Below are 26,170 nucleotides of genomic sequence, written 5' to 3'. Positions count from 1 at the left end.
TGCAATAAGTCATGTTGCCAAAATCGGAACTGAGCAAGGATACCCATTTCTCATTCAGGAAAGAAAATATAAGACAGATTCAAAATCTCCAAGGCTCTTGGCTTAATCACAGTTCAAACATGAAAAGAATTCTTCTGTAGCCTCAAACTATTTCTGAATTTGTGAGCTTACCAGCGGACCTCCCTGAAGCTATCAAACAATTTGAAAACATTCTTGAGCAGCAATTCTAATTCCGCCAGAGATAAACTGGATGCCACCCTCTGCCAAGCCATGTAAGGATCTTCTGAAAAATGACTCCAGTATATTCTATATGCAAGCAACTCTTGAATTCAAGAAGACATCAGCCTTCTTTGTGTCAGGCTTTCAGGCACATAAGGCAGTCATTCAGGATTCTGTCCTCAATGGATTCCTATCCTCAGATTCTATGATGATCTGGATGTTAAGACCAGAAATGGCTGGTCAAGAGCTACTGGGTCACACGTCCATGAATTCATGACAGTGGAGATGTATTTTGTGGCACTCTTATCAAGCCAAAGAAAAGGAAAGCAGTCACTATGAATCCCTTCCTACTGCTTCTATGTTTCTATAGACTCTTTATCTTACACAGTAGTCTTCTAGTGTCCCCTTCTGTGGCTTCAGGTACCCAAGGTCCAAAAATATTACATAAAAATGGTCAAAAATAAACTGCCATGGTATTGCAGTGCTGGTGTTCAGGTCACCCTTATTTTACTTAATCATAGCCCCAAAATGCAAGGATTGTAATACTGGCATATTGTATTTATTGTTCTTTTTTATTATTGTTGTTGATAACCTCTTACTGTGCCTAATTTAGAAATTCAGCTTTATCACAGATATATTTGTATAGAAGAAACATGGTATATACAAGCTTAGGTACTATCCGTGGTTTCAGGCATCCCCTGAGGATAAGGGGGACTACTGTGTAATCCTCACCACCATCTAGCCCACCAAGCCCCTGGAACAGAGAAGGTACTGAGTGAACATGGGCTTCCTCAGAGCAGTGAGGTGGGTTAGCCGCAGTGAGTGGGGATTCACATGCAAGGTGGCGTGACTCAAAACATTCACGTTAGTTTGTTGTGTGTGAATTCATTCATTCATTCATTCATTCATTCCTCTTAGGATTCCAGACTGTTCTAAGCCAGCGAGTGGGTACCACCCTAAAAGCACAGGATCAGAAGAAAGCAACAGTCTCATCACCCAGAGATACCTGGGAATTCAAATATTTTCCAGGGGTGAGCACAGTGGCTCACACCTGTAATGCCAACACTTCCGGAGGCCAAGGCAGGTGGATCGCTTGAGGACAGGAGTTCGACCAGCCTGGCCAACATGGCAAAACCCTGTCTCTTCTAAATATACAAAAATTAGCTGGGGGGTGGAGGGTGGGGGGTGAATGCCTGTAGTCACAGCTACTTGGGGAGGCTGAGGCAGGAGAATCACTTGAACCCAGGAGGCGGAGGTTGCAGTGAGCCAAGATCGCGCCACTGCGCTCCAGCCTGGGTGACAGAGTGAGACTCTGTCTCAAACAGAACAAAATATGTGTATGTATATATGTGTGTGTGTATATGTATATATATATACATTTTTTTTTTCAGGAAGATTCTTGCAAGATAAGGCCATTTCTGGCCATAAGGCTCTAAAATCAAAAATATACTCAAATCTATTCTGAACTTTGAGGACAGGCCCTGAGCCAGCCAATATTAACTACTTGGTAATCAGTCCCACTCTGCAAACAAAGGCACCTGATTGCCAGGCAAGGGTACTGTCAGGGAGGCTGCGACTAAGCAAACCTTCAGATAGTGATCACGTACTGCCCACTGGACCAGGAAGTGTGCTAATCTTATTCCTTCCTTCATACTTGGCTTAGAGCCTTATATGACTTCACAAGGTAAAGAGTAATAAAAGTTAGGAGACTTGGACTTCAAAAATCCCAGGCACAAGCAACTACTCTCCAAAACTTCACTCTGCAGCCGATAGCTCTTGCATCTACCTTGACGATTCTGATTTCAAGCACGGCTTGACTGCCTAGCTCCACAGCTGCAGGACTAAAGGTAGTAAGCAGCGTTCTAATGTTAGCTTAACCTGTTGCCCTAAACAAGTCAACATCTGTATCTCAATCTTCTTCGGTAACTCAAACATATTTTTTTAAAGGCATGTATTAGTCATACTGTTAGACTATAGAAATAATTATATATAAATGTTCTCTTTCATTATTGAAATACTTTGTTTTATGTAATGCTACACCCAGTGTTTTGTATGTCATGGGACTAAGTATTACCTTATCAAAATAATACAATTACATCACACTTTACTGTTTTCAAACAGAGAGAGTAGAGGAAGCCTGAGGCTAATGGTTTATTTACCATGAAATAGACATTTAGGCCAGGCACAGTGGCTCACGCCTGTAATCCCAGCATCTTGGGAGGCCAAGGTGGACGGATCACCAGAGGTCAGGAGTTCCAGACCAGCCTGATCAAAATGGTGAAACCCTGTCTCTACTAAAAATTCAAAAATCAGCCAGGCATAGTGGCATGCACCTGTAATCCCAGCTACTCAAGAGGCTGAGACAGAAGAATCATTTGAACCCAGGAGGCAGAGGTTGCAGTGAGCCGAGATTGAGCCACTGCACTCCAGACTAGGCAACAAAGCAAGACTCCATCTCAAAAAAAAAAAAGAAGAAGAAGTAGTCATTTAGATCCTTAAACAACCAACAAATTAAGATTACAATTAATAAGATGTAATTATGCGAGTTTTAAAAATTAGGATTATAAAGAGGTCAGACCAGCACAGGCATGTTTTATTTTGCCCTTTATTGAGGTAAAATCTTGGATTTGGTTTTTGTTGATTAACAAAGACATGGTCATAAGTAACTAACTGAATGGCAGAAAGCTAAATGTATTAAATTATAGAAGGTCTATTCTAAGGTCATGAAGATGTGCTCTTATGTTTTCTTCTAAGAGTTTTCACTGTTTTATCTTTCATACAGCTGGAATCAATTTTTTATATGGTATTAGGTAGGGGTCCTGATACATTTTGTTCAGTATAGATAAACAAACGACTCAGTACCATTTTTTGAAAAGATCATCCTTCAACCACTACATGCCACTGCCACCTTTGTCAACTTTGTCTGTCACTGCGCCAGATTCTTTTTAATGGCTGTATAGTTTTCCATTGTATGCATGTGCTATAAATTACTAAATCCATCCCCAATTAGTCAACACTAATGAGACTTTCCATGTTTTTGGTATCAATAATGTTGTAATGAATAATCTTGTCCATGTATTATTCCCCACATGTGGAGTATATTTGTAACATAAACTCAGAGAAATGGAGTTGCTAAGTCAAAGGGTATGTGCATTTTTAATCAATACATGATAGAGATTATACCAATTTTAATTGGAATTTTCAAGTCACAATGAACTCCAAAGTATTATAAGATACAGCACATTGCCATTTCAGTTACACCAAAGTTCCCAACATTTTTGGCCCTTAGGATTCTTTTCTAAAAGAATGTCATTTTATAAAAGACATCAAATGTTTAACAATGCTTCCAGTATCCACTGATTGAAAGTATATATAACCATATCAGTTCACAAAAATGTGCCGCAGTATTCTGCAAAATGTACATTAACAATCTAAAACAAGTCATGCAGTCACAAATGGATAGACAGGCCTTCTCTGCTTATGGTAAAGAACAAGGGCAACTTGCTGTTTACTTCTGTTCTGAAGGAAGCTCAAAGCTCAGCACCAGCACCAGCACCTCTGGTTCCACGTGGATAGATACTGCCCCATTTCAGGAGTTTGCTCCTGATGGAGAATGACAGTGGTTGTCTCTGCATGAGAAGAGGCTGCATCTCCTCCTCTAGGGTAAAGCTGTCCACTCCCAGCAAAGAGAATAGAGCAGAAGTTGGTGGGCATGGTGGCTCATGCCTGTAATCCCAACACTTTGGGAGGCCAAGGCAGGAGGATCACCTGAGGTCAGGAGCTCAAGACCAGCTTGGCCAACATGGTGAAACCCCGTCTCTACTAAAACACAAAAATTAGCCAGGTGTGGTGGCAAATGCTTATAATCCCAGCTACTCGGGAGGCTGAGGCAGGAGAATTGCTTGAACACAGGAGGTGGAGGTTGCAGTGAGCTGAGATGGCGCCACTGCACTCCAGCCTGGGCAACGAGCAAGACTCCGTCTCAAAAAAAACAACAACAAAAAAAGAGAATAGAGCAGAAATGGAAGCTGAAGGAGAAGGTGCTTACTCAAACTTTTCCTAAGTCTTCAGAAGATGGCATCACATTTTATTTGAAATACAGGTCTGAAAAAGTAGAAATGTTCTCTCACATCCAGGTAACTAATATAATAATCCTTTATTAGCAATACATGACCCTTTCTTCACTCCTTGAACTTTGCAAAACACAGTGATGTTCATTCTCAGATATGCCTGTGATACAGTGAGAAAGCCACATTACTTATTAATTTTGCAACTGACATCATGTCAATACCACAGTGCTAAGGACTGAAACCTTAGTGAGAAGTCAGTGGCCAAACCGTGGAACCCACAGCGTCACTTCCACTTTGCAGGCTCGAACCTCTCCAAACATACTTCCTTCCCAGAACTCTAAAAAAGAGGAAGATATTTAACAGCTGAACCTTACTTATAACAAAACCTCCACCTGGAAAAAACCCAGGAGACACAGGCATCTTCCCCTTCAGATGGAGAGGGGAGAATTTACTCTTGGAACCTTTAAGGAGATCTGATTAACAAACCTCTCTCCAGAGCTGTAAATAAAGAGAAAGAGAGCAGCTAGAAGACAGCAAGTTGAAACAAAAATTTGCTACTAGCTGTGTGACTTTCAGATAAGTCATCTGATGTCTCTGGGGCTTTTTTTCTTCTGATAAAACGAGGGTGTTAGCCAAGAGGTAATACTTACAAACTCTGGCTCTTAATATCTTCTGATTCTACATACAAGAGGGCAAAACTGTTAGATTTTGACAACTGAGTCTTACCTCTGACTTAGTTTTTTTGTTCGTTTGTTTGTTTGTTTGTTTTGAGATGGAGTCTCACTCTGTTGCCCAGGCTGGAGTGCAGTGGCACAATCTCAGCTCACTGCAACCTCTGCCTCCCGGGTTCAAGTGATTTTTGTGCCTCAGCCTCCTGCGTAGCTGGGATTACGGGCACGCACCACTGTGCCCAGCTAATTTTTGTATTTTTATTCAAGATGGGGGTTTCACCATGTTGGCCAGGCTGGTCTCGAACTCCTGATCCCAGGTGATCCACCCACCTCAGCTTCCCAAAGTGCTGGGATCACAGGTGTGAGCCACCGTGTCTGGCCGTGACTTAGTCTTACACCTGGTCTCTGACAGGGAAGACTGGGTCATGAGAGCCACATTGTTCCAGGCTCACAGAAAGTACAAACCAAATACGATGCAACTTGTTGCAGGTACACAGGTAACAAACCCATCAGGAGGGTGCATTTTAATGCACCCTCGGCTGAGTCAGCAAAGAGTTATTTTCAAGAGGGAATCAGTCTCCACTGTGTTTTCCTTCCCTCAAGCAGTTTTAAAAGACAAAGACATGGCGCGGTGGCTCACGCCTGTAATCCCAGCACTTTGGGAGACTGAGGTGGGCAGATCACGAGGTCAGGAGATCGTGACCATCCTGACTAACACAGTGAAACCCCATCTCTACTGAAAACACAAAAAATTAGCTGGGTGTGGTGGCGGGCGCCTGTAGTCCCAGCTACTCAGGAGGCTGAGGCAGGGGAATGGAGGGAACCCGAGAGGTCAAGCTTGCAGTGAGCCAAGATTGCGCCACTGCACTCCAGCCTGGGCAACAGATCGAGACTCCGTCTCAGGGAAAAAAAAAAAAAAAAATTAGCTGGGCATGGTTGCACACGCATGTAGTCCCAGCTACTTGGGAGGCTGAGGCAGGAGAATCTCTTGAGCTCAGGAGGTTAGAGGTTGCAGTGAGCCGAAATCATCCCATTGTACTCCATCCTGGCAACAGAGCGAGACTCTTTCTCAAAACAATAATAATAATAATAATAAAAGACAAAGACATTCATGATCATTAGAGAGAGGGTATCTTTGGGGTCCAACTATCATCTGATGTGGACAGTGACAGGGTTTAATCAGCTATGGAAATATGAGAGCAAATGGCACATTTGGGAAAAGGTGGATAATGACCATGAACCCGTTCGAACAACAGTAGCTTTGCAATGGCACAGAGCTTTGTGAAAGACAAAGCCCACTTCTGTCTCTTGCTTGGGAAGTGGCTGCCAGCATTCACACAATCGTTTGAGTGAGCCCAGGCTCTGAGAGGACATGGCTCAAACATTACTTGGAAAAATACAATCAACATGCTCATCCACATCTCTGCCTCAAAATAATTTCTCAAAAAACACTTTTATAAAGCTTCACAATAAAAAATCCATTATTCCTGAGGTACGCTGGTATAGCTATAAATCAGTCAAAGGACTCCCAAAGGGCTTATTATGTCCTTTAATGTCCACAGAGAGTAGGCATATTCTGGGTGTTTTTACCTGTTTGACGAAGGGGAAAACGATTTTTCCTTCTACTTTTTTTTTTTTTTTTAATAATAGGGTCTCGCTATGTAGCCCAGGCTGGTCTCAAACCCCTGGGCTCAAGCAATCCTCCAGCCTCAGTCTCCTAAAGTGCTGGGATTACAGGCATGAGCCACCGTGCCCAGCCAAAATACTTAGTGAAGAACAAACTATGTGATTCAATTCCACTCCAACTCATTTCAAAGAACTGGATCATTCCTTTTTTTTTTTAATTCTTTTGAAAGTACCAAAATCTATTATATGCATTGCATTATAATTGTAATGTCATTGCATTGAATACAGCTGGAAATAAGCTAGAAGTTAGAAAACTGCGATTTATGGTAAAATTAAGTACAATGAGATTTGATTCCTTACATTCAAGCCCCACTGATGTGTCTCTTGAAATTTAGATGAAGAGAAAAACACAAATTAATTTATATTTTCAGCTAACATGATGGCTATATGACAGACAGACTAATGTTTGAGTAACCATGGCTTCAAACAGTATTCTAAATTACTTTTTCTTCTTCTCCAAATTACTTGTGATTTCTCAGACCTTTTCTTTAAGTACTGAGTGTACAGTACATATGCTCTTTTTATAAGGAATCTCAACTCTTTGTATTGGAAATGGGAAATAACAGATGAATCTCAATGTCTTGTTTCTTCCATGAGACTGCACCTTCTTTCCTTTCCAATGTACGTGCTCAACACAGCACCAATCCAATGACTCAGAACCTCCTAAACCCTGTGCACCACATGGTCAAGCATTTTCTTTCCTGGTAGCCAAGTCTGCAATGCCCCTTCCCTCATAAAGCCTCCGTAAATAATAACCAAAAAATAAAAAAGCAAATCCCATCACTTCCATTGAATCATGTAACATTTATGATTCTAGGTCCTCGCCCACCCCACAGGATTCACATCATCTTTTGCTTATGCAGTCTATTAAATCTATTTTCTCTATTACTTGAACATCCCTTTCTCTATGCCTTTGATACTTGTCTCATGGGCAACACACATAGGGTGGTATTTTCCAAAGTGTAGGCAAAATCCTGCTGCTGGTAAGCAAGATGAATTTAAATAGATGATGGGGTCAGCATTCCTTTATTCACACAGCATATATTTACTGAGGACTTATTATGAGCCAGGTGCTATTCCAAGGGCTGGGGCATACTGATGAAAAAGAGTTCGTGTCCTCATAACTTTACATTCTAGTATGGGAGACAGACAGTAAACACTAACAAATAAATAAAGGAAAAGGGCTAGACATTTTGAGGTGTCGGCAAGGAGGCGGGGTCATGCAGCTAGGGTTCTTCTCAGAGAAGCCTCTCTCTAAGCAGGGATTATTTGAAGGAAGACCTGAATACGACCAGAGAACTGGACATCTAAAGATCTAGGGAAACACATTCCACAAGAGGGAGGAGCAAGTGCCAAGGTCCTGAGTCAAACTGAGCTTGGCAAGTTCAAAAACCAGAAATAAAGCTGGTGTGGCCGGAATGCAGAAGGGAAAGAGGTAGGCGGCAGGTCTGATCCCACAGGGCCTGCAGGGCATGACCAGGAACTTCAGTGCCTTCCCAACTGCAACGGGAAAGTGGAAGCAGGGAGCTGGCAACGTCAGGTTCTTGCCTTTGAAAAGTTCCTCTTGGCTGGGCTTGGTGGTTCATGTCTGTAATTCCAGCACTTGTGAGGCTAAGGCGGGAGAATCACTTGAGACCAGGAGTTCAAGACCAGCCTGGGCAACAAAGCAAGACGCCCATCTTTTAAAAAAAAAAGGTAAGGAGTCCAGTTAGAAGACCACTGCAGCTGGGCGTGGCGACTCATGCCTGTAATCCCAGTACTTTGGGAGACCAAAGCAGGTGGATCACTTCAGGTCAAGAGTTCAAGATCAGACTGGTCAACATGGTGAAACGCCGTGTCTACTAAAAATACAAAAATTAGCCAGGTGTGCTGATGTGCACCTGTAGTCCCAGCTACTCGGGAGGCTGAGGCAGGAGAATCACTTGAACCCAGGAGGTGGAGGTTGCAGTGAGCCGAGAATGCGCCACTACACTCCAGTCTGGGTGACAGAGCGAGACTCTGTCTCCAAAAGAAAAAAAATAAATAAATACCATTGCAGTAGCCCTGCAGAAGCTAATGCAGGCTTGCGTTGAAATGGAAACACCAGGAGCAATAATCTGAGCACGTATTTTGGAGGAAGGGCTGAACTTGATGACAGATGGAATGTAGAGTGACTTAGTGTTCTGCCTGGGCCACTGGACAGATAGCAAAGAACTGGGGAAAGTGCAGTTCTGAGGTTAGAGAGGATCCAAACTTCTGTTCTGGAAGCAGGGACTGCCTGTTAAAGCCACTGGGAGAAGCCCAGTGAACAGCTGAATGTGATTCCGAAGCACAGGGAAGGGGTCTGGGGCTATCAGTGTGGAAGGCTACAGCAAATGAATGGGAATGAGACAGGGCGGGGGATGAGATCACTTGGTAGCAGGTAGATAAAGGAGACAGAAAAGCCAACCAGGCTATGGCAAGACTTAAAGTTCTGGCAAAGCGGAAGGAAGGCAGGGAGGAGAGATGGTGGGTATATGGGAGGAAAACCATAGAGAAAAGGGATCAAAAGTCTAGAGAAAGTCTAGAGAAGAAAATGTTTCCAGAAGTAAAGTCAACTGCATCCAATCTGTGAACAAAAACATACATGGGGAATGGAAGTGATTCCATTTTCAATTATCTTTCTTTTTTTGAGATGAAATTGCTCTGTTACCCAGGCTGGAGTGTAGTGGTACGATCTTGGCTCACTGCATCCTCCGCCTCCTGCGCTCAAGCGATTCTCCTACCTCAGCCTCCCTAGTAGCTGCAATGACAGGTGTGCACCACCACACCTGGCTATTTTTTTTTTGCATTTTTAGTAGAGACAGGGTTTCGCCATGTTGGCCAGGCTGGTCTCGAACTCCTGACCTCAGGTGATCCACCTGCCTCAGCCTTCCAAAGTGCTGGGATTACAGGCATGAGCCACCACGCCCAGCTGCAATTATCGTTTTTGCAGAACTACAGTAGATCCTCATTGTTGACAGACTCCATATATGCGAATTCACCTACTCACTAAAATGCTTATTGAACCTTAAAACCAATACTCCTGCACAAGTTCCTAGCTGAGAGTGAGCAAGGTGACGCTCTGCATTCTTGTTTCAGCTCGCATATTGTAAACAAGTGTCTTTTTCGTGGTCTATTTACTGCCACATTTTACTTATTTTTGTGCTTTTTTTTGTTTGTTTTTTGTTTTTGAGCAGGGTCTCACTCACTCACTCAGGCTGGACTGCAGTGGCATGATCACAGCAAACTGCAGCCTTGACCTCCCCAGGCTCAGATGATCCTCCCACGTCATTCTCCCAAGTAGCTGGGCCCACAACCACATGCCACCATGCCCAGCTAAGTTTTGTATTTTTTTTGTAGAGACGGGGTTGCACAATGTTGCCCAGGCTGGTCTCAAACTCCTGCGCTTACGGGATCCTCTCGTTTCAGCCTCCCAAAATGCTGGGATTACAGGTGTGAACCACCACATTGGCCTCATGTTTGTGTTTTTTGCTGGTGATTTTGCTATTTAAAATGATCCCAAGCATAGTGCTACAGTGCTAAGTTCCTAAGTGCAAAAAATGCTGTAATGTACCTTAAAAAAAAAAATACACGTTAGATAAGTTTCTTCATTCAGGCATGAGTTACAGTGCTTTTTGCCATGAGCTCAATGTTAGTGAACCAACTATATATGTTAAATAAGATATCTTTAAACATGAACACACATAAAATAAGGTTATGTATTGATTGGCTGATGAAAAGTTTGTGACCAGAGGCTCACAGGAACCCTGCCTCTCCCCTGGGAGCAACGGGTCAGTATTCACTAACTCAGTGTTCACTGTGACTAAACAGAACATAATTACCATGAAAATTGAGAATGGACACTATATCGAAGAGAAAGATTCCACTGGGCATCAGCTTCCTCCTTTTTTAATGAAGAAAAAGCAGGTCTGAGGCTCTGGGCTTGACAGCAACAGTATCTAGCCAGAATCTAATACACAGCTCTTATTTTTGTTGCTTTCATTTTTACAATTGTTTCTTTTCTACAGCAAGTAGTGGTAGAAATGTAAGGCTTTCTTTTTCAGTAACTGCTAAAATTTAAAAAAGAAAACAAGCAGACAATATGAAGAAAATATAACATAGTAAATAGTATAGGCTGAGCGTGGTGGCTGACGCCTGTAATCCCAACACTTTGGGAGGCCAAGGTGGGAGGACTGCTTCAGCCCAGGAGTCCAAGACCAGCCTGGGCAACATAGTGAGACCCCATGTCTACAAAAACAACAACAACAAAAATTAGCCAGGTATGGTAGTGTGTGTCTGTAGTTCCAGCTACTCCAGAGGCTGAGGTGGGAGGATCACTTGAGCTCAGGAGGTCCAGGCAGCGGTGAGCCGAGATTGCACCACTGCACTCCAGCCTGGGCAACAGAGCAAGACCTTGTCTCTTAAAACAGAAAGAAAAAAGAATACAGATGGAAATGAGTATGGCAATAGCCCTGAAGCTGCTACACAGTGGTACCTGGACATGGCAAAACCAAGATGACGATGAACAAGTGGAACTTGGGAAATACAACATGGGATAAAGATTTTGTTTCTGGAGTGAGATTATATGGCCATGGATGAGAAACTCATCTTTTGCGAACCTCGTTTCCTTTATTCAGAAACAGGGGACAACAGCATCTCATATCACTGCCACCATGATTTAATGAAATATCAGGTAAAGCAGCTCAAATGTTTGTCTCAGAACTCCTTTACTTGCTTAAAGTTACTGAGAACTCCCAAAGAGCTTCTGTCTACGTGGGTGACATCTATCACGACTTACCATATCAGAAGTTCAAATTGAAACATTCAAAAAGTATTTGGTACTTAATTTAAAATAACTATGATAAATCCAATACATGTCTGTAAAAATACTTATTTTCAATGAACACAACTATTTTCTCAAACAAAAACACTTAGAAGTGTGGCTTTGCTTTGCATATTTGGAAGTCTCTTTAATGTCTGACTTCACTATAGGCAGCTGGGTCTTCATAGCTGCCTCTGCATTCCATCGGTGGCCATATCGCACTTTGCAAAGCCTCTGGAAAACTCCACAAGACACTAACAAGAGAATGAGAATGTAAACAGGCCGATAATGTCTTAGTATTATGGCAAAAAGAAAGTTTTAATTTCATGGACCACTCTCCCCCACCCCCCCCCACACACACACACATTCCGAAAGTGTCTCCAAGACTCCGCATGTCCCTGGAACATACTAAAAAAAAGGGTTCAGAATGGTACCTCACAAGGGAAGTTCTCAGTGAATATTAATTCTCTTTTCCTTTTGTTCCTAGCCTCCATGTTGTTAAATCATGACCAAGTTAAGGCCAGGCCTTCTTCAGGTCATTATAATTACATAATATCCAGCACAGTGTTATGTGTAAAGAGATGGTCAACAAGTATCACTGTGTTGCTCAGATGGTACTGTAACTAATTAGCTGTGTGATCCTCAGCCAAGGATACTTAATCTGTCAAATCCAGAGGATACACAGACTTGAATAAGAAAAAAAGTTACATCTTTATTTTCTGACATTCAGCACTTACTTTATGACTGTAACCAACAAACCACGATTGCACTAGTAGCACCTGTGATACTGTCACCAATAAAAATCACAGGGATTTTTATATCATATTATGGTTACTGCAGATATCTTGAAAAATCATATATGCTCATGACTAATTCAAAATTATGGTAGTTATTACACCTGTCACTAGATCTTGGTACTTCATGCATTAATAAAGAAGTACACCTATTGCAATATCACTTTGCAAAACTTTGAAAAACATCTTCATAGCTGTATTTCAATACAGCGGTTTTCACTTTCAGTCCTTTGCATTTTACTTAATTTTTATTTCTGCGGTGACTTGGAACTTTGTATCGTACCTTACGCATTTAAAAACATTCTAAGAAAGGGGTCTCTGCTGGCTTAACCAGACTGCCAAGGATTCGTGTGACCAAAAAGGCAAGAATCCTTGGTGTTAAGCAATTCACTTAATCTCTTCAGGCACCAAGTTCCTCTCTTTTAAAGGAAAGGATGCTTACTCCCTGAGGTCGCTCCCAGTTCTACCACCCCAGCTATAGTCTACGGAATATGATATCCATAGTGGAGAAGAATCAGGTGGGAAACCACATACCTGAGGGCATTAACAAAAAGCACGATTCTGGGCCAGGCATGGTGGCTCACACCCGTAATCCCAACACTATAGGAGGCCGAGGTGGGCGGATCACATGAGGTCAGGAGTTCCAGACCAGCCTGGCCAACATGGGGAAACCCCATCTCCACTAAAAATACAAAAATTAGCCGGGCGTGGTGGTGGGCGCCTGTAATCCCAGCTACTCTGGAGGCTGAGGCAGGAAAATCGCTTGAACCCAGGAGGTGGAGGCTGCAGTGAGCCAAGATTGAGCCACTGCACTCCAGCCTGGGTGACAGAGCGAGACCCCGTCTCAGAAGAAAAGAAAAAAATCAGCCAGGCTCATGGCTCACCCCTGCAATCCCATTAACTTGGGAGGCTAAAGGCTGGAGGATCACATGAGGCCAGGAGTTCCAGACCAGCCTGGACAATATAGAGAGACCCCATCTTTAAAATAATTTTTTTTAAACTTAAAAAATCAAAAAACTTAAGCCAGGCATGGTGGTGCACACCTGCAGTTCCAGCAACTTGGAACGCTGAGGTGGGAGGCTGCAGTGAGCCATGATCATACTGTACTCTAGTCTGGGCTGTGGAGTGAGGCCCTGTCTCAAAAAAAAAGAAAAGAAAAGAAAAATAAAGCTTTGCAAAGAATCCATAGTCAACCTAATTGGGGGCTGTTCTTTACATAAACGGCTTGTGTGGAAACAAACTTGAAAATAAATGTTTTTATAATCAGACTATTCTGGATATTTATCACTAATGTTTGCTTAAAAGTGTTTTATATCTTCATATGCTCAGACAGAAAAAAAAAAAAAAACCAGAGAGAGAGAAAAGAGAAACAAAGAAAGAAAAAAGATGAGAAAGAAGCACATTTTCCACATCTCCAGGGAAGAACATTTAGCCACTGAGCACTTCACACAGGGGTACTAGAGCACCATAAGTTTAAAGAATCAAATGGATCAGTCACCTCACTTGATATCACACAGAAACCACTGAGACCCACGTAATGCTAAAAGTCTGAGCCAACACTGCTGTTTAAGAACTAAGAAAGCCCAGACAGGCTGCATTTCAGTCCCTGTCGAAACGTCTAGGATACGCCGGGAACAGCCAAGAGTGGCACCAAGATAAAATATGACAGTAGCGACTGCCAGCTTCAGCAGGCACAATTCAAACTGAGCCCAAAGCTCTCTCCTCACAGAGAGCAGCTCTGCAGAGGCACACTCCTCTTAGAGCACAACAGGCAAAGTCATAGCTAGCTCGGAGTCATCCAAATGCTTCAACACGACTATCCTACGGTTCCTTCACCCAGAAACCAAATCTGTCCACTAGACACTTAGAAAAGTCCAAAAAGCCAGTTTCCCCAACTATATTTAAGCAAGTCTGTCTGCTCCATGCGTCCTTGTTTTCTCAGCAGAATATCTCATTCTCTTACTTGCAGAGATAAAGACAGAGTGGAGGCTCGCCCTTCCTCCATCTAACCAAACAAAATTAAACTCATATTGGGGTGAATGAGATGTTATGCCTAATGGGAAGAAAAAGAAGAGAAAAAACCACATTCAATCACCAGAAAAGCTAGGTTACTGTGCTTTAGAACAGCACCCCAACATCAAGGACAAGCAGACTGAGGGTACCAATACCTGGTACACCTGTTGAGTGCTAGGAATACAAAACCACAATGGTCTGATTCACCGAACCCAAGGATGGCACGGTCCAGGAACTCTGAAGAAGAAGCATGAAGGTTTGGGACGGTCTGCCAAATAGAAAATTTGAAGGAGAGAGTAGGAATGGATTTGAGCCCTCAAGGAAAGGTGAGCTGTCTGAGGCAGAGTTGGGAGGGCACTCCTGGCAGAGACAAGCACAATGGGAGCAAAGTCCCAAAGGAGGGCCTCTGCAGGGTATATTGCACAATAGTGGAAAGGGCAGTTGGTCTGCACTGGAGAGCTAGTGAAAGAAGCCTTGAGAGATAATGCTGAAGATAGGCTGAACCCGATTGTAGGAACCTTGGAAGTCAGGCTCAGACTTTATCCTGTTGACCATGAGAGGCTTCCAAGCAGAGAGGTGACAGAAATGTAAGCAAGGAGGTGACAAAAAACAATGATGAGTTTTAGGAATAAGCAATGGAGACTACTCTCTTCAGTTAATTTATCCTAACTGTGGGTCCTTTTGCCAAACCCAGACCAACCAGAATCTATGTCTGGTGAAATAAGTGTTCAGAATTATATCCTGGAGCAATTTTCCTAGCACCTAGGCCCTGGAAATGCAATCCAAATATTTTACACACACACACACATTTCCACACATATTTCCATATATATACACACACACACATATAGTTTTTTTTGTTTGTTTTGTTTTGTTTTTGTTTTTTTTTAGATCAGGTCTCACAGTATCACCCAGGCTGGAGTGCAGTGTTGTGATGAGGGCTTACTGCACCCTTAACCTCTCAGGCTCAAGCGATCCTCCCACCTCAGCCTCCTCAGTAGCTAGAACTACAGGCTCAGGCGACCATGCGCGGCTACATTTTTTTCGTATTTATTGTAAAGACCCGTTTGCTATGTTGCTATGCTAGTTTCGAACTGTTGGGCTCAAGCAATCCTCCTGCCTCTGCCATTCAAATTGTTGGGATTATAGATGTGAGCCACCGCACCTGGCCCAAATATTTTTCTTGACCTGTAAGTGACACAGTAAACTGACTCCAGAACATGCAAACGAAAAATTTAAAACATATTATACTTGCTCCTAGGACTATGGCAATAAAAACCAGATTGTGAAACATGTTTACTTTAATTACCCTCAACTCAACAGTTTTGAAAAGGGCTTTTAATCCTGTTAAAATTAGAGTTGATAACATTTCCATAGTTATTAGGCATTGTTAAATATGCTTTCATCTAGGGGCCGGGTGAGGTGTCTCACGCCTGTAAGTGTTGGCACTTTGGGAGGCCGAGGCAGGCAGATCACCTGAAGTCTGGAGTTTGAGATCAGCCTGGCCCACAGAGCTAAACCCGGTTTCTACTAAAAATACAAAATTAGCCAGGTGTGGTGATGCAAGCCTGTAATCCCACCTACTCGGGGCGGGGGGCGGTGGCTGAGACAAGAGAATTGCTGGAACCCAGAGGCAGAGGTTGCAGTGAGCCGAGATTGCGCCACTACACTCCAGCCTGGGCAATAGAGTGAGACTCCCTCGTCAGTCAGTCCGTCTCAAAAACAAACAAACCAAAAAGAAGAAAAGAAAAGAAGAGCCCTTTCCTGAGGTGCAGCTAAGGGAGAGACTAAGATTCTAAAAGCAACTTAAGAGCAAAAAAGAAAATGCTTTTTGAACTGAGGGAAAACAAAGAATAATAAATACATAAAGGATCAACCTAAGAATAATGTAGTAATTATGAGACTGTTAAAAAACAAAACAAACAACAACAAAAAACCCTGACTCCTGGCCACAGAGTTGAAAAGCCCCTAGGCACGTTGAGTAGCTCTTAATTGAGACTGCACTTCACTAACCAGTGAGGTGAGGAAAAACAGGACCTCAGTAAGGGAGTAAAGTCAAAGATTAAATTACAAACAGGCCAAATGAATGGACCTGAGAGGAAGTGATAAAATTCGCAACACACTCAGCTGTGTTTATTGTAGGGAATCACCCCAGGTCTAACGGCCATTGTAATCACCCCGCTCAGGGCAGAAGTCTTCCCACAGGCCCTCAAAAACCTCAATCCTTGATAAAAAGCCAAAGGAGCCTGACTTTCCACCTGGGTCAAAACCTCCGCACATTCATTGTTTCGGATCCAAAGCACCACCACCAGCAACCCCTGCGCACAACCCGGGGCTCTCCAGCACCACTGTTCGTGATGCCAAGTGCCCAGCACGGGGTCTGGCACCGTTTCCTTAATAAAATGTCCTCTTCTCGTCTCCAGGATAAAACTCAGGATCCGGAAGGCAGCCTTACACCCTCTCCAGACAGGCTCCGTTAGGGGATGAGTGCGCACAAACAGCCCCAGGGGCCAGCCACCCCCTTCCCGTGCCACAACTTCCTGTCCCTTCCATCACTTCTACACCACGACTGTAGTTTCCATCCAGTTCACAACTGTCATCAAGATCCCAGTGTCTGGAGGAAAGGGGGCAGGGCGGCTTTCCACCCTTAACTCCTCACTTAAGGGGCATCTGCGAAGAACCTACGAAAGTGGGGCCAGAAAGCACTGGGACCACGAGCACCAGTCCATGTGCCGACCCGGGGGACCACCTACTCCCGGGTGAAACCCACGCTGGGCGCACGGGGGCGAGCTACACAGCCGCGGCCCTAAAAGACAGCAGGCGCGCCCCCTCGCATTGACATTTCTCCGGTGTGAAGTCCCGGAGCTTGGGATGCAGGAGCGGGATTACGGTCCCGAAGCTCAACTGCACTTGGAAGCACTCGGCGTCCCCAAACCCTGGGCAACTTCCCCATCGGCGCTCCCTGGTGAGGGCTCCGACCGCCCCCGAATCCCAGAGCTGCGCAGCCGGGCCGAGCCCCCGGCCGGGATCCTCTGCCCGGCTCTGGGCAAACCTGGCAGGGCCGCTGTCCGCGAACTTGGCCGCGTGGGCCGGGCGGGGACCAGGTGGGGCGCGCACTCACCAACCCCGTACTTCTGCCTCTTGGTCGGGATCCAGCGGGCCATGGCGGCGACCTCGCCCCGCGGCGGCGGCGGCGACTAAGGCTGCTACAGCTCCTCCGGCTCCGGCCGCCGCCGCACCGCGCTCCTGCGTGCCCCAGGCGCTTCCGCCATGTTCCGCCAAACTTCGCAGGACTCCGCTGGCCGCCTCCCCGCCGCGCCGCCCGCGCCCGTGCCCGCGCCGCCTGCGGTCACCTGCTGGGCCGGGCGGCAGCGCAGCCTTGCGCGCCCCTCCCGGCGCCGCCCCGGCCCCTCCCGCCGGCCGCGCCCTCCGCCCGCCGGGGCCGCCTCCGAGCCGCGGGCGCCCGGCCTCTCCCGCCCGCGCCGCTTCCTGCGCTCTGCCGGGCGGGGGCCGACTGCGGCTCCGCCTCGCGCGCTTCCCGGGAGCGGCTTCCCGGGCCGGCGGGACTTTGGCGCTGACGGCGCTTTGCCTTTCCCCTGCCCTCCCTACCAGGCTGATACCCCGGAGGCCGGGTCCCTGCGGTCGGGCTCCCGACCGAGGATTGCGCTGGAGGCACCGGGCACACCCAGGCCGGGCGGCCGGTGGGCTAGGGATGCGGGCTGCGCTCCCACGGCGCGCGCCGGACGCTTGGGGAGCGGAAAGGGATCAGCGAGAGCGGCTTCTTGCCCCGGGGCACCTCCGGTGCCTGGCACTAAGCGGGCGCGCAATAAATATTTGTTGAATGAATGAGCAGTTGACTTCTGCCTTTACCCCCTGGAGCTTGAACCCTCGCCGCAAGCGCGGGAAGCAGTACTGGGGACATACTAGATCTCCTGGGGCCACCAGTTAGAGCCTGGAAAGCAGAACTTTTATCACCAGAGAGCTGGTGCAAGGGAGGCGGGCTCCTCAGAAGTATCAGGTCGTTTGCTAGGGGATCCTCTGCAGGGAAATTGTTCACAAAGCCCTAATTTGGAAGTCCTGTATCCCCAAACTCAGGGGGCCCCCCAACCCTAAGCTGAAGAAACTTAGACCATCATGCACAGGGGAAAAGTCCACCCCCAGACCTCCCTTTCTCAACCAGCCAGCAGCCCAGAGGGCATCCCCGCGGAAAGGGGACAAGGCGCATCCCCGTCTTTTCTCCGTCAACGACTGCATTTTCTTGACGAAGATCCCAAAGGGGCTGCGCGTTTGAACCGCCTTGGGCTCCAGGTGGCGCCCTCTCTGGAGCTCCCTCTTGAAATTCATTTCTTCCTGGAGAGACCTGGCGAATGAAGATCCAGGGGTTTCTCGCTACCTTGTACCGAGAAGTAATATTGCAAGCGGAGTAAATGACCAGCTTAATTACGTTCACCGTCGAAGAAGATGCCTCTAGAGAGAAATTATATCCTCCTTGCAGTCTGTGAAGGTTTTCAGGCTTTTTAGGAACGTAAAAGAAAGGAAGACAAACATATAGTAAAGATAGTAAAGACAGGTAGTTGACCGGGCGCGGTGGCTCACGCCTGTAATCTCAGCACTTTGGGAGGCAGAGGCGAGCGGGTCAGCTGTGGTCAGGAGTTCCAGACCAGCCTGGCCAACATGGTGAAACCCCTTCTCTACTAAAATACAAAAGTTAGCTGGACGTGGTGGTGTGCTCCTGTAATCCCAGCTACCCAGGAGGCTGAGGCAGGAGAATCGCTGGAACCCGGGAGGCAGAGACTACAAGTGAGCGAAGATCGGGCCACTGCACTCCAGCCTGGGCAACAGGGCAAAACTCCGTCTAAAAAAAAAATAAAGAAAAGAAGAAGAAGAAAAAAAGACAGTAAAGATAGATAGGCAAACGAGATAACAAGATAGTAAAGTTTCATTGGAGAATTGGTGCATTTTTAACTTTGGTGGTTTTTTGCAAAACCAGGTCTGAAAAATTTTTTTAAGTCCTATTCACGGTGGACAATTACTAGAGATGGCTTTTTTTTTCCTCCATCAACCAATAGGTATTTATTCACCACATTTAACAATAATTTAAGAAATTCCTCTGTCACTTTAGACTTGACATCCAGAAAGAGTTCCACCATCTTCCCCAAAATAATTTATCTTCCTCCATTAGTATATCATGATTCTAATTTCCCAGGTTAGCTAATTTCTTCTTCCTTCTTCACACACATATTAAATGCCTACACATTAATGTGTAATTAAATGCCAGGCATCTCTCTAAGAATGAGGGTGCAGCGGTGAATACGGTAAAATGTGTCCCTTCACAGAGCTTGTAGTCTAGACGAGGAGAGTAAGACAATAAAGAAATGTACACCAAATGAGGGTAAACATTAGAGAAAATTCCGAAGCAAGAAGGATAGGGCATGTAGGGTGCTGCTGTTTGTATGGAGTGGTCTGGCAATGCAGCTCTGCTAAGCTGAGGTTGAGGTGTAGACCTGAAGGAAGTGAAGATTCCAGGGGAAAGTGTTCTGGAAAAGAGGAGCAGCACAGGCAAAGAACACCAAGCTGGTTTGGCAGGTTCCCAACTCAGCCAGGGATCCCGGGTAGTGAGAGCTGAGTAACAGGTGAGAGGAAACTTGGTCTAAGAGGCAGAGGGGTGCCAGATAGAGCAGAACCCTGGCAGGAATATGGACTTTATGTATTACTGCTACAAGAGAGGTTTGGAGGGCTTTGAGCCAACCTGGGACATATTGCACTTACCTGCTGTGGTATGAATCCATTGTAAGGGGGCAAGGGAGGCCCACATGGATGGACGTGGGTGGCTATTTCAGTCATTCAGGCAAGACATGAAGGTAGTTGGGACCAGGAGGATAGGGGTGGAGATGAAAAAGAAGCTGGGTTCTTGATATATGTGAAAATAGAACCTGTCCAGATGTGGTGGCTTACACCTGTAATCCCAGCATTTGGGGAGGCTGAGGTGGGAGGATTGCTTAAGGTCAGGAGTTCAAAATCAGCCTGGACAACATAGTGAGACCCTCCTCTACTATATATATATCCTGGGCATGGTGGCTGTGCCTGTGGCCCTATCTACTCAGGAGACTGAGATGGGAAGATTGCTTGAGCCCAGGAGGTCAAGGTTAGCAGTGAGCTATGATTGCATCATAGCATGAAAAAGAACCAATAGAAGGGCCACATGAATGGCGGGGAGATTTTCTACGGTGAGGCTTCTAATGTTCTCGGTGTGCTTCAGTCTTTTTTGGAAAGTTTTCCCCCATAAAGAGATAAGCTTGTATTTTTCTTTCTTTATTTTTTTTTTTTAAGAGCCCTACCCCTATCATACACACTTCAGGCCCCACACACCTTGGTTCTTGTCCCTGCATGTGAGATACAACCTGGGTCAAGAATGACTCTAAAGCCAGCTAGGTCACATGTGCCTGTAGTCCCAGCTGCTCGGGAGGCTGAGGCAAGAGGACTGCTTGAGCCCAGGAGTTCCAGGCTGTAGTGAGCTATGCCGATCAGGTGTCTGCACTAAGTTCCACATCAATATGGGGACATCCTGGGAGCAGGCGACCACCAGGTTGCCTAAGGAGGGGTGAACTGGTCCAGGTCAATTATTTGGAAAGCCCTGTATCCCAAAACTTTGGTACTCCTCCTTAGCTGAAGAAATTCAGGCCCACATATCCGGGGGGAAAATCCATCCCAAGACCTCCCTTTTCCAACCAGCCAGCAGCCCAGAGAGCATCCCTGTGTAGAAAGCGACTGGATGCATCCTTATCTTTTCTTTGTCACCGACTGTATTATTGACAAAGATCCCGTAGCCAGGACTTCACATTTGAATTGCCTCAGGCTCCAGGTGGCACCCTCTCTTGAGCTCCCCTTCTTATCAATAAAGGGATGGCACCTGTGAATTGCCACTGCATTTCAGCATGGACAACATAGCAAGACCCTGTCTCTAAACAAATATTGATTCAAAACAAAAAGAATGACTCTAAGATTTGGGGCTTGAACAACTGGGGAGTAGAGTTGCCATTGTCTTGGTCACCATTGATATCTATCTTGTCTTCACCCTTTGCTGTCCCAGTTGCTCTGTATCAAAGTTTTCGTTTCAATATTTCTTTAGGACCCACTTCTTCATGCCTTCCTCAGCAACTTCTCCATGTGGCCCCTTAGGAGCTAAAGCGCTCTGCACTGAATTATATGACCTGCCTGTTGTGGACTCAGGGCTTCTCAAAGTTACATGGATTCTCCGCGCTTAGGGAAATTGGATGACCTCTGTTCTCTGAACACAGGTATATTTCAAATGTAATATACATCAGAATATTAATGCTTTTATCCAGTGGAACTGGGTTTCTACCAAAGCGATTTCAACTGTGTCATCCCACTCTTGCATTGAAGTCTTCTTCCAAAACTAGAGCCTTGAATTTGGGAGCCAGAAATTTCAAATTTGACAGTTGCTTTAGTTGCTTTAAGAGAGTTGGAGGAAAATGGAAAATTTTAATTACAGCTTTCAGTATGTTTATCATTTCCTTCTGAAAACTGAAATCCACTCACTTTGCTATATCAGATGGCTAAATCCCAGTTTGAATGTCCCTTTAAATCATAAAAGCAGAGCTTTTCGAAGTCTTTTATTAGAATGAGGCTTAAAATTAGACAGTCAACCAGACAGGTAGGTGGAATGACAGCGTGATGCCCAGAAATATCCTTTTCCTTTTCCTCTGTTATCTTTTCAGAAGAAACATTAAGCATATTCCACAACCAGAGATCTTCAAACTCCACAACCCACAAAAATACAAACACACTTATGCACGCACAGACACTCACAGGCTCTGCTTGAAGGAGCCATGGAGAAAGAAATGAGGGTAAGTGACTCTGAGGGTTAGTTTGACAAGAGTATTGTGACTATCCCTTACAATGCCTTAGAGAATAAATGGACAGGATGTGAAGAGAACTGGCAAGAGCCTTACCTTCCCTATTGATTACCAGGTTTATTTTTGTCAAATCAGGCTGATCTGATGGCTTCTCTGTGAGATGCTGTGGATTCGTTTAAAGTGTCTTTTTTTTTCTCTCTCTCTAGATAAAGGAAGATTATTCTTTGATCCTATATGAGTGAGTGGCTAGTAGAACTACCAAAAAAAGATAATAATAAAAATAATGTAATTGGTTCTAAGCAGTGCTTTGCAGGCTCCTAAGGATGGTTCTAAGTAAGCCAGGAGTAGGTGACACATTGTAATTCTGGGACCTAGGAGCTTAGCAGGACAAAGGAAACAATCAATCATTCTAGTCCCAGAAGTAACTTTTCATAGGCCCCAGGGATGCCAGCATCATTATTCACTCTCCACTCTACAAGTGACTTAGGTTGTGAGCATCTCTGAGTCTGCACAGGCTCTGCCATGTGGCTGTGGGGGTCTGGCTTCTCTGATGGATGGGAAGAAAATGCTCAGGGCTCCAGTGCTATTATCTCCTCATCCCTGTCACAAGGAGATTTATACTTATGATTTACTCTTTTCATGAACATGGCAAAATTCTTTTTTCTAGTTTTGTTTGGAATGTTCTTTGCTGTGTCTAAATGAGCTGATTCCACTGTTGGGAGAGGTTGATGATGTGAGCAGTAAGAAGGCATTAGTTTGTTGAAAACTAGATCCATATTTAGGTGAGATAAAATCAAACTACCTAATTTTTTTTAAAAACCTATGTTTATTTACCATATGTCTTGATTCCTATATGCATTGAAAAATTAATATTCATAAGGCTGTTTAAAATAAGAGAGGATGGGCTGGATGCAGTGGCTCACGCCTGTAATCTCAGCACTTTGGGAGGCCAAGGTGGGCAGATCACTTGAGCCCAGGAGTTCGAGACCAGGCTGGGCAACATGGCGAAACCTTGTTTCTATAAAAAAATACAAAAATTACCAGGGTGTGGTGGTGTGTGTCTGTAGTATCAGCTACTCAGGAAGCTGAGGTAGGAGGATCGCTTGAGCCCAGGAGGTGGAGGTTACAGTGAGCTGATGTGGCACCATTGTACTCCAGCCTAGGTGACAGAGTAAGACCCTGTTCCTCCTGCCAAAAAAAAAAAAAAAAAAAAGAGAGAGATGATGAAAACTTAGAAGAAATGTGGAAAATGTATTATGTAAGCGTAAATGAAAATAATTAGATTGTCTATGCTGCAAAATGATTGTAACTATGGAAAGTCATAGATTTACAGGGAAAATGACCATAGAAGAACATGAATAAATGAAAGATTTTATTCAACCTTCTTCAAAGCAATATAGAAATATACTTGATAAATAAAGAAATATACTTGATACAATAAAGAAAAATACTTGATTGCCGAAATCTGTGGGCTATGTAGCAAGAGCAGGAAGTTATTTGCCTAAATCTGATCATTTTTTTGTGACAAGAGTGAAGTTTCACTCCTCAGTTGCCTGGTCACATGGACACTGTGACTATCCTGTTTAGACGACTGTCACATTCAGCAGATTTTTCTTCCTATTTGGGGTCAGTTAAGAAAACAAGCATTAATCCAGAACTTGTATTTAATACCGGAACGATTTTATTTTTCACAGCCACCAACTGTAAAGTAATAATAATAACTGCATATGAAGTAATGAGTACTGGGTAAATGAGTACTGAGTAATGAGTAAATCACCTTGTTTAATCCCCATACAACCTAATGAGGTAAATATAACTCTCTGGTCATTCCCACCTCACAAATGTGGCTTAGGAGATGTCAAGAAATTACCTACATAATTAATTAGTGGCAAAACAAAATCCAGACCCAGACAGCCTGACTCCAGGGTCCACGCTCTAAAGCAGAGGTCTGCAAGCTTTTGCTATAAAGGCCCCACTATGTATAGTTCTCAGGCTTTGCATGCCATATGGCCTTGCTGCAACCACTCAACTCTGTAGTTGTAGCAGGAAAGCCTCTATAAGCAATATGTACAATGAATTGAGTGTGGTCATGTCTCAGTAAAACTTCATTAGTTATGTTAGATCAAGTTTAGCCTAAACCTGCCTCCTTACATATTTTAAGTTCAGCCTAAAGATTTCTGTGTACATAGTGAACTGTAACCTCAATGGAAGTGTAAACAGACCAAAACCTACTCTTGTGCCAATCACTGAGTTTTGGCCAGTCAAAGGGGGCAAACTATTCAAACTGTCTTCAAATAAGGTAAACGCCGAGATGCTGAGCTGTAATCAATCCGCCTGTTTCTGTCCCTCACTTCCGTTTTCTGTACATCACTTTCCTTCTTCTGTTGTAAGTCATCTTCCACCACGTGGCTGCACTGGAGTTGCTGAGCCTACCCTGGCTCAGGAGGCTGCCTGATTCTCAAGTTGTTCTTTGCTGAATTAAACTATGCTAAATTTAATTTGGCTAAGGTTTTCACAGTAGATACGAAATTTGAATTTCGTGTAGTTTTTATGCACATGAAATACGATTCTGGCCAGGTGCAGTGACTCACCCCTGTAATCCCAGCAGTTTGAGTGGCCGAAGTGGGCGGATTGCTTAAGTCCAGGAGTTCAAGACCAGCCTGGGCAACGTGAAGATAATCTGTCACTACAAAAAACACAAAAATTAGAAATGTGTGTTGGCACACACATGTTGTTCGAGCTACTCAAGAGGCTGAGGTGAAAGGATCACTTGAGCCTGGGGAGGTCGACGTTGTAGTGAGCTGTTATTGTTGTGCCACTGTACTCCAGCCTGGGCAGTAAGAGTGAGACCTTATCTTAAAAAAAGGAAAGGGAAGGGAAGGGAAGGGAAAGGGGAAGGGGAAGGGGAAGGGATATTATTGTTTATCCTTCTTTTGATTTTTTTCTGTCTCATGTGAAAATGTAGCAAACATTCTTATCTTGGCCAGGTGCGGTGGCTCACGCCTGTGATGTCAGCACTTTGGGATGCTGAGGCAGGTGGATCACGAGGTCAGGAGATGGAGACCATTCTGGCCAATGTGGTGAAACCCCGTCTCTACTAAAAATACAAAAATTAGCTGCATGTAGTGGCGCGTGCCTGTCATCCCAGCTACTCAGGAGGCTGAGGCAGGAGAATGGCTTGAACCCGGGAGGCAGAGGCTGCAGTGAGCAGAGGTTGCACCATTGCACTCCAGCCTGGTGACAGAGCAAGACTCTGTCTCAAAAAAAAAAAAAAACTTTTCTTTATCTTATCTTTATCTTGCAGGCTGCACAGGAACAGGTGGTGAGGCACAGTTGGCCCTCGGGCCTTAGTTTGCCAATCCCTGCTCTGCACTATGACTATCATCCCTTTCGGCGGGTGGGAAGGCTGGGGGCCTCCAGAAGGAGCAGCATAACTAAGGCAGCGTGTGGTGCTGCTTTCCCACTGGAAGTCTGTTTGCATAAGGATTTGTGAGAAGCCCTTGGAAGAGAAGTCATGGGAAGAGAAGGACTCCACTAGTAAAAGTTGCCATAGAAATCGGAGGATGGGGGCACTTCTGAAAGCAGTGAATATCTGTGTTGCGGAGTTGTCTACTGGCCTGGCCCTTTCAACTCTATTTCCACTGATAAGAACTGTAAATAGAAAACTTGGCTCGTCGCAATGGCTCATGCCTGTAATCCCAGCACTTTGGGAGACTGAGGCAAGAGTATTACTAGAGGTCAGGAGTTTGAGACCAGCCTGCCAACATGGTGAAACCTCGTCTCTACTAAAAATACAAAAAGTAGCGGGGTGTGGTGGCACACGCCTGTAGTTCCAGCTACTTGGGAGGCTGAGGCAGGAGAATCACTTGAACACAGGAGATGGAGGTTGCAGTGAGCAGAGATTGTACCACTGCACTCCAGCCTGGGCAACAGAGTAAGACTCTATCTCAAAAATAAAAAATAAAATAAAATAAAATAAAATAAATTTACTAACCCCTGGTAAGACAGCAGCGCACAA

The 26,170-nt window shown here is 44.9% G+C and overlaps 1 protein-coding gene across 3 annotated transcripts in view; it reads right to left on the bottom strand.

The window, feature by feature from the left end:
* DOCK5 (dedicator of cytokinesis 5) overlaps positions 1-17,707 on the bottom strand; it is a 241,877-nt gene extending 224,170 nt beyond the window's left edge. The window contains exon 1 of one of the 3 annotated variants that reach the window (XM_033228979.1): positions 17,397-17,707. In XM_033228979.1, coding sequence (XP_033084870.1) covers positions 17,397-17,439 — 43 coding nt within the window. In that variant the 5' untranslated portion in view covers positions 17,440-17,707. The remainder of the gene's footprint in view (positions 1-17,396) is intronic. The other 2 variants (XM_033228969.1, XM_033228960.1) reach the window with 2 other exon arrangements.
* Between the last annotated feature and the right edge of the window lie 8,463 nt (positions 17,708-26,170).

Source organism: Trachypithecus francoisi, unplaced genomic scaffold (assembly GCF_009764315.1).
Source record: "Trachypithecus francoisi isolate TF-2019V2 unplaced genomic scaffold, Tfra_2.0 Contig01440, whole genome shotgun sequence".
Classification (NCBI taxonomy): domain Eukaryota; kingdom Metazoa; phylum Chordata; class Mammalia; order Primates; family Cercopithecidae; genus Trachypithecus; species Trachypithecus francoisi.
Note: the sequence above shows the minus strand (reverse complement) of the source record. Positions and strands in the feature narration are given on the sequence as shown.